We start from the raw sequence: 12,912 nt of genomic DNA, 5'->3' as shown, positions 1-12,912 counted from the left end.
GATGCCCCACAACAGAGCAGTCCCCTGAGGAGCCCAGCCAGAGGTGCTGGGACCCAGATCACTCCACAGACGCCAGGACGGCGGCCGCAGCATTTGTTTCCTCATGAAGATATCTCACATTAGCTTCTCTCCATACTTCTCTGTCCCTGCTGGATAGCTGAAAGTGTAAATTCAGCACAGCCGATATTCTCTCTCACACAGAGACAAGAAATACCATTAGTGTGCGAATGATGGATGAGGTGAGCAGTTCCTGTACCCCTCCCATTTTGTTCAGGGGTTGACTGTGAGCAGATACTTGTCTCCTTCCCTCCCACAGTCCACCATGGACCCAAAGGTTTGACCCTCACTCTCTGCACACTACTCTTCCTATGAGCAACTGCTTCCCAACAGAGGCTGCAGAATTAGGCATAAGGCATTAGGCATATGACAAATGACGCTCTTTTTGTAGACTGTGCAGATCCGGAGGTCAAACACACTATTAATAATTCTCTGACTTTTTAAAAGCTGTATTTCCTCCATTTGTTGGCAACATGGTTTGAAAGGTCTGTACAAGCCACTTAAAACAGCAGCTGAACAGAGGCATTTCAGCACTGTCCAATATTGATTTTTGTCTCTAACTCGTCTGTTTGCTGAGACTGGTTTCAATATCCTGTGAAGTTTAAGTGAAGATACTTCCAATCTCGATAGCTGTGCACTGCCATTTGATACTATAGGTAAGCCAGTCGTATTTTCCTTAGTAATATGGTTTGGCTCAAATGGGAAGAGTGCCACAAAATCTCCATCCTAGACCACTGCTGCCTACGTCAAAGAAAGGCTGGGTGAGGAACGAATGGAGGTGGGCTGGAACGGGGAACCCAGGCACCAGGCTGCTTCCCAAGCTGAACCTGTTCCAGAAAAAATAAAAAAAATAAATAAATAAAAATAATGGACACAATATAGAGCTGGTACAGCAGATTATTTCTGCCTGGAAACAAGGAGCCCCAAAGAACAAAGACCTTCGATAAATTCAACAAACTATCTGGTGTGCTCCCATGAAAGAGAAACTTAAAGGAAAAAGGCATTCAGGAGATTTAGCAAATCCTTAACCAAAAGCTTAAGGACACAAGCATATGTGAAACATGAAGATGTGAAAGAAAAATAAACATTGTAAGCATTGGTTTAGCTCATCATGAGAGTGACCTGAAAATTAAGACATTTTCACACTGGGGAAATTAGGGCAGGTAATATTGGGTACAAAATATTGTGCAATATTTGTGGGGGCAACAGACAAGGAGAGAAAATGAGATCTTGCTAGAAGAGAAGAAAAGGTGGTAAGGAAGCGCTCTATATTTACACTATAAAGAAAAAAAAAAGAAGAAGAAAAAAGAGGGAATGAACTATTTCTGCTTTGTGAAGAGGAAGAGAGGAAAATGATGCTCAGAAGGCTGAATTCCTTCAGCCTAGTTTTTTTCTTTACCTCATTAAAAAGTCTAAAACAACTCAGACTATACACAGACTTTAGAACTTATTAAGAACTTAGGCTAGCAGAAAGCAGAAAAAGAGGTTACATAGATAAAATATTAATTTTCAAATCATGTGAACCTTGTAAAATTCACCCGAGTGCCCAGGGAACTGGGTAACGCAATTTCATAGCCATGAGCAATTATCTTTTAGGACTGATGGAGGGTGAACAAAGTTCCGGGAGACTGGAAAATGACCTCTCAAGAGCTATTCCAGCCATGATTACCAACCCTGTAAGAAGGGGGAAAAAAAGGTAAGACTGTGACTTACTGATTTGTAGTTTCTTTGCCACAATGTCAAAGCAACTACTTGATATTCTCACTATAGGCAAACACAAAGTTTTGAGAACATGAGGTCAGACAGGATCAAATCAAAGGTCCATCTATCAAGAAACTGTCTCAGATAGTAGCCTACAGCAGATACTGATGTATCTAAAACAAAGTGTAAGGTCAGCATGTACCAGCGTATTCTCTCAGTAATCAGAAGCTTAGGGACTTACAGAGCTAGAGTCTTTGCATCTTTATGTTAATAGCCCTCCATGATCTTTAATAGTCCTTTACAATTACTAATCAAGAGATCTTGAGTGCTGTCTTTGTTACATGAAATAAGAAGATAATATATAGAAACTGAAAATAGCCACGTACTTTCCACTATGTTGATTTTCAGTAAATATATATTTGTTCCCAACTTGGATATATTATCAAATATACATTTATTGCATGAACAGCTCATCTTTGAGAAAAGTAATACCAAAATGTCAGGATAGCTACTTGGTATCATTTACTTTTGAGCAGTTACTCTGGCTACTTTGTCAGAAGCTGCTTCATGATATATTTGAAACAAATTTATTTTAAGCTATAAAGAGACAAAAACCAATCTCCTCTGGATGGATACACTGCAGTGGAGACTAGTGATTAAAGGACTTTATTTACATTTCTACCTGATCAACATCTTTTAGATACTTCTAATGGGAAGAATTGATTTTTTTCTTTACAAAAGGGACTTAATCAATTTTGCTTCTGGAAATGTTTTATTCAACAATAGCTAAGTTTCCCTGAATACACATCTGTCAAAACAGAGCCTACTATTGGAAAAGAGAAGCCTTTTGTGCTGATATAAAGATACCTGCTTTATTATTTGAACAAAAGCCTATTGATTTTTTGAAACATAAAAAAGAAGCTTACAATAAATCAAATGCCTTAAATGTGCAAAATCTTCCTGAAATTCCTGCAAATATTAGCAAAATTTAAGTTGAGTTCACTTTGCTAGGAAATTTTTTTAAGTGTTTTGTACTTGAATGGCTAGTAGAAAGTGGTATTTTTAATGGAATTTTTCAGGAAAAAAAAAAAAATATATATATATACTTGCCATCCCTTTTGGTTTCATTTATTTTAGGGGTTTTGTGATGAGTGAGCTCTTTTCTGCAGTACCGGGCTGTGACCTAAGAGGCCTTGGTGTCTGTTCTCAGCTCTCCAGCTGGCTCTCTGGGCAGAGGAGGTGAGTCACTTCATCTGTAAAACAAGGGCAGTACGTGTCCCATACACTGCTTTGATACCAAGGTGCAGGAGGCTTTACGTAAACATTATGCATCATGCCACAAGAGATCTCACTTCTCAAGCAGCTGCATACACTCAGATGGAAGCACTTTCAGAGATGGTCTGCAGGCGAAGAACAAACACGTGTGTTTTAGATTGCAATGCCCTTATTTAAAAAGATGACCAAACACACAAAGTGCAACTCAGTTAATGGTAATACCTCAGACTTTTTACCGTATGTAAAGGTGGAAGATTCAACACATGAGAAGAAAATTCTTTGCAAGTCTTTGATACAGCAAGTTCCCAAAAGTATTTTAACTGGATTTGTATTGAAATCTAATAGGCAATTGCATTATTTGGCTGAGTTTCTAGAAATGGTAGGACATTGATATTAACACAAACAAATATTAACTGTGTACATTTCAAAGAGATTCTTGACTTGTCTGGTTTTATTCAAATGTATAATAGCCACAATTTCATTTAAGCTGGTAAGAAAAATCAAAGAATCAATCTTGTCGTTTCCAGGATTCTTGACCTTGCCAGGACTTATGCTCAAGCGAAAAGAAGTCCTTGTACATACTATATATGATGATGATTCCTTCAACGTGTAAAAAGATAAGATTAAAAAGAATCCTGTAAAAACAAGTAACAAAGAATTTAATGTTTGCTTTCAGTTAGAAAGCCTCCCAGATCTTTAAGCTGATGGATTGTCATATCTATAAATAGACCTACTCTCTTAACCTCTTAATAACCATGGGTTGTACACCATAGGCTATATCTGGCACAAGTGCAATTTACTGCAGTCAATTTAGTTACCTCGGGGACACATTTATTACTGTTATGGCAGCAACAGCCTGAAACTCAAATGGGGAATAGGGGCCCTAATGCACCAGGAACTCTGGAAACTCCTAACAGATCCAGACAGCCCCTGCTCCAACCTGAATCCAGACTCACCGGCGGCGCTCCCACGCACGCTTTGACAGCAGCAGGGAGAGGTCCGGTCCTGTCACACAGAATATGAAAAACAACATTGCAAGGCATGACCTGCATGCCATACACTCGTACTGCATTTGGGTGGGAGCAGAGGCTGGCAAGTGCGGGTGAGGTGCTGAGCTGGCATGCGCTGGGCTTTTGGGAAAAACAAAAAGCACAAGCCAGGAGCAAGCCGCGGCATGGCTGGGGCGAGGACATGGTCCCAACGTTGCATAGTGCATGGGTATGGCAGGCAGGGGCTCAACACCCACTTACTGCCTCAGTTTCCCCAGCCACCTGCTTGCACAGCCCCAGCTGCCCCCTCCTCTCTATTTTTTGGAAATATAGAGTTAGGTGGGACACCTGTGTAGTGAAGTTTTAAAGCCTGCATCATTTGGCACTTTCTGACTGTGATCAGCAGCTCAGTAAAGGGCAAAGACAACCACGGCACCAGAGATCAGCTTTACAGATTTTTATTTTTTAATCTGTACAGAACGCTGTTGCTATTATAATAAGGCATCAAACGCACAATCGAAAAGCTCACGATGAACTGTGATGTTTCACCCTTGCGTGGGTCAAAAAGGAGTTTTACAAGATTAAAGCCATTGCTTTCCCAGTCAGTAAACTCGATATTCATTACAGACAGATTTTTAAAAGAATTACAAAGATTAAAAAACTGTAAACATATCAAAACCAGCGACAACCCAGCATAGCTTCCTAGGAGAGAGTTTCGGGTTTCCCTGCTGCGGGTCAGGCCTCGGGCTGGCAGGGCGGAGGCGAGGCCGGCTGGGCCGGAGCCAGGCTGGGTGCCTCACCACGGACCTCTCTGGGTGGCAGAGTCCCACGGCACAGCTCTCAGCAGTTCCCAAATGGCCCAGCCTCTGTCACAAATTTCTGACTGAGAAAAAGAAACTGAGAAAACCGGTCCCCGGGGAGCTGTTTCAGCAGCACAGGGTACAGGGAGAAGCCCCGGCCAAGGCCTCGCGTTCCCTCGGTGGGGAGGCAGAGGCCGGGGCAGAGCCCGGCCCTAGGGGCTGGCAGCCCCCGCTGACACGTCATGAGGTAGAAAATGGGCAAACGTCACATTTTGCTGTGAGGGTCAGTCAGGAATAGACTGTTCCTCCCCCGGCACGAATCATGGTTTGTTTCCAGGGTGCTCCAAGGGGTACCTAACACCCACCTGGTATGCCCCAAAATTCACAGCCCTCCATTGATCCATGCAAAAAGTTTAGCCGAGGTGATGGAAAAATACAACTTTCCTCACACTTGTACCCTTAAAGCATTTACATTTTGAGAAGGGGAAATCAAATTGCTAGGGTGTATGAGCAGGCAATTAATCTCCCTTGGCCTCAGCCTTTGGTACTGCCATTTGTGACCGGGATAATGTGGACACTCATCCACCAGGCAGCGGACTAATACATTCACTTCCCACAACCAACCACCAGACAACAAGCATTTTGGTTTCTCTTGCACTGTACATCATTAGAACCTGAGAGTCCAGAGGTTTTACATCACACCACCAACCCACACAGCCTTCTCGTTTGTTTGGTGATCAGAGAAATGTCCTGAGAGTTTTATCTGCTGAACTCCTGCACTCTGTCCTTTAAAGGCCTGCCTTCACTTCTTTTGTAGCACACTTTAACACCAAAATAAAGAAACTGCATTAGTTCTGCTTTATTATTATTATTCCTTACACCTCTGTGGTGTATATTTAGATTATTAGGTTGACTTACGTTTCCTTAAAATGCTCAGGGAAAATTTGAGGGTTCATTTAGGTATTGCAGGCTTATGATCTGTGACAGGCATTTTACAAAGTGTCAGAAAACTTCTCACTTGATAATAATATACTGACAGTCTGGGGAACACGCTCTTTTCTAGTGCTAATAACCAGCATTAAGGCATGCCATGGTTCCTACAAGAAATCTGTGATCCTTACAGTGTTAGCTGTCATCTTTCTACAATTCTGGAATGTACTTCAATTTTATGGATATGTATCATTAAAAAATAAAAATAATGGCTCTCAAAACTCAGCCTCAGTTTTAGAGCTTCTGCCAAGTACGTTTCCCGTTAGGGGTGGGGAGCGATGAAAGGGTTTTTGCCCCCCATTACATCCATCCTCTGCCCCACAATGTCTGCTGCCCTTGGCCAGGCACCGTCTGCCCTCCTGCTTGGCACAGCCTCCCCTGCACTTTTGGAGGTCACGGCATCGGTTCCTGTCCTAGCACCAGGGCAGGCAGCAGCGCTGACCCCACCTCAGGTGGTGTTAACAGGCCCTGCAGGCAGTGTCCTCATACCCGGGAGCAGGCAAAGGGCAGCTAATGGGGAGCCTTCCTCCTCCATGTCTTAATTCTTGGGCTATTTTGCTCCATATTCTCACTGATCCCAACGGGCTGAAGGTTTCTCCTTACATATGTAAGCTCTTCTTTTTCACCCTAGAAATTCAGTCCTGAATCCCTGATGACACACCCAGAGGGACGTAAGCTCTCCCAAAATGACTGCTGAAATGCTGGCCACTGTGAGTTCCTGCCCTCAGACATGCTCTATATCATGATGTAACTGGTAATAACATCTACTAGGCAGTAGTACTGCTGAATAAGGCTGCTCCTTTAATTGCCAGCTAACACTGAACTAAAGCAGGAGTTAGAACAGATAACATTTAAGTAGCATCTCTTTCACAGGGCCAAAGTTAAAACCTGATACAACATCACGCTATTTACAGCAACCAAAGGCATGAACCTGGAGCAGCACAGGTTCTCCAGCTCTCTGTCGAGGGCACCTACACGAGCACCCATGACCAGCGAGCACGAGGGACTGAACACAGGCGAGTGCCAGGCACAGGTGTGGCACGTGCCTCCTGACGCAAACAAAGAGGGCTTGAGGAACAAGGTGGCAGAACAGTGTTCGGTCTTTTTCTGCATGAGGACCCCACATTTCCACCTGCCACTCGTGTAATTTCTGCAGACTGAAAAATCCAATTTTTTGGATATCCAGTAATTTGGGGCACAATTAAGACACAGAAGACAGAAAACAGGTGGTCCCCCGGCACACATAATGAGGACTGGGAAGGGACCGTAAACAGTCTCATTCAGGTATAAAATACAGCTTTTCCTCTCGCTGCTCTGAGTCACACCAGCCAGTGTGCTCCAACCCTCACATCAGGCTGTCCTCCCAAAAAAAAGAGCAGGGCAGTGTTCACGATCTCCACCAGTCACACTAGACTGAGAAGGAAACCCAGAAGCCCTGGGAGTTGTAATTGGGAGAAAGCGATGTCAGAAACACCAGGTCCCAGCACCACCTGAGCAGGAGGATTTTTTGTATTCTGAACCTCATGTTGCCACTCCTTCCTAAGATTGTTCTCAGATATGTCACAGCAGGAAAGAAAAAGTCTCATTCATAAAAGATTTGATATTCCCCATATTTGAGATTTAACCATGACTGACAAGGCTGTGACAGTGAAACAAGTGTTTCTACTATGACTCTGCAGCCAGGGTCTGTACAGACAGAGCTCTTCACTCATGTTTGGCTTTGGCAGGGTCTAGGACATATATAATACTAACCACTGTTCACTGAGAAATGACAGCAGTGCATATTGCAGTGCCTTATTGTTTTTCCCAGCATCACAAGAACACCACTTTAATGCTCCAAACAAACAGGCTGATACTAAAGTAAATACCATCAGCAGTACAGGTTTTTGGCTACCTTGCTATGTAGCTGTGAAAAATAGCATCATGTATTCTTGATCATCCTCTGTGTTAACTAAGTCCCATGTCAGACAGTCCACCTGTCTGATATTTAACCTTTGTATTTCCTGACAATTTATTTTTTATAAATAATTTGGTTTATAATGAACGAGCCCCAGAAGCTCCTTCCTGACCTTTTCTTTCCAGTTATGAGAAGGCTGGCAGCCTAGTGACATAAAAATGAAGTTTCAAAAGGACTAGTGTGATGCAGACAGGCCCAGTATAAGCAAAGCCCTTCAGCTGAGCTTGAATTTCTTCTGGCATCCATACTGAAGGAGAAGTGTTCAGCCTCTGCATCCTGATGCTTTTTTACTCTTTGGGTCTTTTGAGACTCCAAACAAGAGGTCAGTTAATTCAAGTTATGGCAGTTTTCATACAAAGACATCTGTCCACCAGGAACTAAACTTCTTTCATATGGGCCGCTATAGCTATCAGAAGTTAATGACTATCAATCATGGCTAATCTGAACTGAAATGGAACCACTGACCTCAAGTTGAAAGAACCTTTTGTCTCCCACCAATACCATCATGAGCCATATGGTTCCCTGCCCTTTGCCTCTTATCTTTATATTTTAAATAATCACCACTAATTGTACCATTGTCTGAAAATACGGGAGATTTGTGGTAAGTCATGAACAAGTGGTCTTTTTTTCCATTAGGTCTCATTCATAGAAAGTAAGGGATCAGCTTAAAATTAAAGGATAAAAAAGCATCTCTCTTAATTAAACATCAGCCTTGCTATTTGATTATTGGTCCTGCTTTTTAACATGACATCAAGTAGGCTGTTAATAATCCCTCTGAAGACTGCAACAATTAACAGCTTCCAAGGTGTCAAGGTCACTCCTGTTCTGTATGGGAGTAATAAGAAAATTATATAGGCAAGACACCAAAGGAATGTTTTATGTTAGGATAAAGGAGTCACCTACAGAACCTACTCACCACAAATCTCTTTTTATTCAGTGGTTTTCATTATTTCATATCAATTGCATTTTCTCTGGCATGTTTTCCCTTTACAACAAGTGCTCATATACTGTTAACATTCGATTATAGAGCTTAAGAAAAAAACGTTCTTGTCAGACAAATAAACGCATCACCAGCTATCTTTAGCCACATCTGTTTTCTTTAATGAAACATGTTTTCTCGTAGAAACGCTGCCTTAAAAACTCATGACCACTCTAATTATCTACGGCAAGCACATCTTCCTCAACTAACGACAGCTCGAGCATGTTATCATTTGCACCAGACTTCATTCTGAAATTGAAAGACCCATAGAGCTTTGCAGACTCCTTGGAGGATGCAAACCTGCTCCTCCGGTAAAGCTCCCCTTTCCACATGGACATCATCAGCAGGCTGGAGAGCACCACTCCCCCCAGGGTTAAGAGACACAGCCCGGCGATCACACAGCGGTCCAAGTGAGCCCCGATCCTGGCGCTCTCGTTCTCCAGTCTCTCCATCTCCCGGGCAGCCACCGTGTTGGGATCCACAGTCACGTCTCTGGGTACCACATAGGAAATGATCACCAGCAAAATCCCGCTAACGAGGAACAAAATGGCACTAATGAACCCGTAGTCCACAGATTTCCCAGCTGCCGCCTCCGAGGCCGTGTCATCCTCCTCGGAGACCAGGGAAGGGGAATCGTGCACCCACTCGGGCGGCAGCTCCCGGCAGGAGCGCTGCTGAGGAGCATCCCGACAGCCTGTTGGACTAGGGGGACTTCTTGCGTGCTCCAGGTTCACATTTTCATCCACGTAGGTGAATGACGTCTCGAGTTCCTGGGCACAGCAGCAGGCTTTCTTCTTCCCCACGTCCTCTTCCCCCGGGAAGCTCTCGGGCAGGTGGCAAGGCTGGGAGGTGCCGGGGGGTGCTGGGTGCTCCCAGGGCGAGGGGCCCGAGGCAGAGGACAAGGGAACCGGGGTGGGCTCTGCCATGGGACCCTTCTCTGAGGGCTTGCAATGCAGGGCTGACACAGCAGAGGCTGCTCTGGGGTCCACCTCACCTCCCTCATGCTGCTGCTGCTGCTCGTAGGGAGAGGAAGGCAGGCTCCAGCCCGCAGCAGTGCCCAGGGACCCCTGCCTGCTCTCCTCGGCCAGGTAGAGAAGCTCCATGCAAGCCATCGGCCTCGTCCCGGCGAGCCTGGACTCCTGGGTTACTGCATCCTTCAGCAGGCGCTGCCCCTGACTCGCTGGAGCGGTTTCATGGTACCGGAGCCGCCGTATCCCAGAAATCTTCTACTCTTTCAGCAACGTTTTGTTAGGGACATGGCTTGTGTCAGCTGTTAAATGATTAAACAAATCCCCTCTGACGTTCATTTCTTTTCAGTCTGCAAATGAAATAGCAAAGGGAAAAAAAAAAAAACACAAACAAAACAACAACATAGCCAAGCCCGACAACCTCCTGATGGTACGTTAATAAACCGAAGAGCAGATAACACAAATATAATACATCAGTCTCCCTCCCAACTGCTCGAGGGGAGATGACAAACACAATTGTTTTAACCACGAACTTAAAACTGCAATCCTCTTGCAGATCCAAAATCTATTAGGGAGCCTAATCAACCTTTGACACCGATATCCAATTAAGGCAGTAAGTCATCCACAGAGCACGGGGTAACCCAAACAACTGCGGAAAATGTCAGGGGAAAAAAAAAAAAAAAAAAAGGCATCTATTTTTTTCAGCAGCAAGTAACTTCCCCTCTCCGAATTAAGGATTTTAACCGCAGACACGCAGACTAATTAGAAAGAAACACTCAAATCCCACGCAGCCCCCTAATCCAGGATCTGCATTCTCCGGTGGAAATCTGATAATCCTGGGGGAAAAGCAGCGCTTTTCCTACAGCGGATCTCCCGTTTGACGAAGAGCTTTGGGAATGCAATTCCGCCTCGAAGACCGAGGGCTCAAGGGCGGCTACTGCTCCCGGTCCGCAATTCATTCGCTATCGCCCCCCTCGGAGCCCAACTCCCCGCACCCCCGGCGCCGAGCCCGCACCGCCGGGGGGATGCGCGGCACCCGCGGCACCCCACGTGCGGGGCAAGGCTGGCGGGGCGCGGCGGACACACGCACACCCGGGGCTCGCACACGCACACCCGCGGCTCGCACACGCACACCCGGGGCTCGCACGCCACCTACCCCGCCGCGGCCACCGGCAGCGCCGAGCCGAGCCGAGCCGGGCAGCGCCGAGCCCAGAGGAGGCGGGCGGGCGGCGGCTGCGGCACGCTGGGAGTTGTAGTCCGCAGCCGGGGGGAGCGGGGGGGGCCTGGCCTGGCAGCCCCCCCTTTCCGCACACCCGCCTGGTTCCCCAGAGGAAGCGGTGTGCATCCCTCGAGGATGCCCGCTGCGGGTGTCAGCACGCACGGGGTGGTGTTCCGCTAAGCAGCTGGGTGGTAACGATGCTTTCACGAATGGTCACGGCGTGGCGAGGGGTGAGACCTGGAGAAACGTTCTCAGCGCTGCCAGGCTTGCAGAGAAATCTCAGGGAAATATCAGGCTCGCCACCCGCCGTTACGCGCTTTGTGTGGCAGGCATAAAGGGAACATTAAAAACCCTGCTGCCAAAAGACACGGTAAAAATAGTGGCCGGTTGGCGTGGAGCTTTGCTGACTTTTCTTGTCAGTGCCTTCTCTGAAGTGATGAACTGGGATGTGAAAATAAACTGTGGAGCCGAGATGAAGATTTATCGGAGGAGACCGGGCTCTGGGGGGTGTGGAAGGAGGGACTTTGGGTGTGGAGCCGAAATGAGGGGGTCCATAGGAAGAGGAGGGGAGCAGCATCAGCGTCCCTGGCTACCGGGGAGGAAAGCAGGGGCAGAAGTGGGAAAGCAAGCTGGGAAGAAACCACCGCAGTCAGGAAAGAGGACAGACTGTGTCAAGGAGTTGTCCCAGCACAAGGGAACAGGACAATTCTGTGTAATGACTCTGCCAGTTCTGAAACACTCTATTAGGGAAAGAAACCAATGTTTTGAGGACAAATCCAGACGACACTCAAAAGACCCAGCACAGAATATTCTAATCTTTGTGGCAATAACCCTCATGAATGTCAATCAGGACACGGCAATAACGGGAGACTCCCGCAGAAGAATTTTTCCGCAGTGCCCGTCTGAGACAGCTCAATGCTTTGGACTTGCTTGGACCATGGCTTTGAAGCAGCTCCAGGCCATGTTTCCATTAGCAGAGCACAGTTTCAATGCGTTGAATGCTGTATTATCTGTTCTTTGAAGAAAAATTGTAAGGAGAAAACTATGGAATGGGGAAAAGAGTGCAGACTGTCCTTGGAGCTTTTTGTAACACCCTCTTTGAGATAAATAGAAAGAAGCAAATAAAACCCACTCAAAGAAACAAACAAACAAGCTGATCTACAAATTGTTCAAATACTTTAAAGCAAAAGCAAACCCAGAATCAAACACTCTTTAAGGCTACAGCACATTTCCATTTGGGAAACAGCAGGACAGGAACATACAGCAGGCTGCACCTGCCACATCTGACAGACAAGTCTTAATTAAGCGACTGACAGGAGAAAGCTTGGTGTTTGGCCCCGGTAAAGCAGCCTGGAAGAACACAGGCACCTCTCCTGGGCCTCAGCACTATCTGCCAAGGCCTTGGGTGGGCAGTTTCTTCCCGACAGCGGATACAAAGGCAGGAAATTGTTGTCAGAGCACAACAAATGGCCATGTCATTGAGCCTTCAAAACCGGTGAGCTACAGCACTTATTCTCAAGCACTTGCTAGAACTGCAGTTATTTGTTATTTACCCCCACACAAACCTCTTGCTGAGCAGCCACCCACTCTCCCTCCCATTGTGTGCCAGTTTGTACTGGGCACGTATATTAATTTGTTGCTAATAATTATGGTTCTGCAAAGTGAGGAGCAAACGGAGAGGGAACCACGACTCTGTCAGTCCAAACGTTGGTTAGTCTTTTACAACTTCCTAGGTGATGCTGTATCTCATTTGCCACCTACAGCGACTGTAGCAAAATCATTGTCTAATCACACTCCATAGTCCTGACGTTTCTTTTTCTTCCTTCGGATGCAAAGAGTTAACAGCATTTTTGCTTAAAGAATGTAAGTGATTGTTGCCAAAGCTCTGAGGTGTGGAGGTGGTAAGATGAATGCATAGCAACACATACTCTGCAAACACAAATACAGCTGGTGAAAAGATTAATCAAGCAAGGGCAG

At 45.7% G+C, this 12,912-nt stretch overlaps 1 protein-coding gene across 2 annotated transcripts; it reads right to left on the bottom strand.

Moving 5' to 3' along the window:
* Positions 1-4,102: 4,102 nt before the first annotated feature.
* On the bottom strand, positions 4,103-11,158 carry TMEM74 (transmembrane protein 74). Of its 2 annotated transcripts, none has more exons than XM_083825213.1 (2): positions 10,873-11,158; positions 4,103-10,066 (listed from the first exon to the last, which is right to left on the bottom strand). In XM_083825213.1, exon 2 carries the CDS (start codon positions 9,858-9,860, stop codon positions 8,922-8,924), a length of 939 nt encoding a protein of 312 aa, XP_083681339.1. In that variant the 5' UTR covers positions 9,861-10,066; positions 10,873-11,158; the 3' UTR covers positions 4,103-8,921. The 2 variants fall into 2 exon arrangements, with proteins under 2 accessions (XP_083681339.1, XP_083681340.1); XM_083825214.1 differs by having other exon boundaries at positions 4,103-10,018.
* Positions 11,159-12,912: the final 1,754 nt, after the last annotated feature.

Source organism: Anser anser, assembly GCF_964211835.1.
Source record: "Anser anser genome assembly, chromosome: 2".
NCBI classification, from domain to species: domain Eukaryota; kingdom Metazoa; phylum Chordata; class Aves; order Anseriformes; family Anatidae; genus Anser; species Anser anser.
Note: the sequence above shows the minus strand (reverse complement) of the source record. Positions and strands in the feature narration are given on the sequence as shown.

What these genes read in the sequence shown, in the direction of transcription:
- TMEM74 (XM_083825213.1), bottom strand. Translation starts at nt 9,860, where the DNA reads ATGGCTTGCATGGAGCTTCTCTACCTGGCCGAGGAGAGCAGGCAGGGG.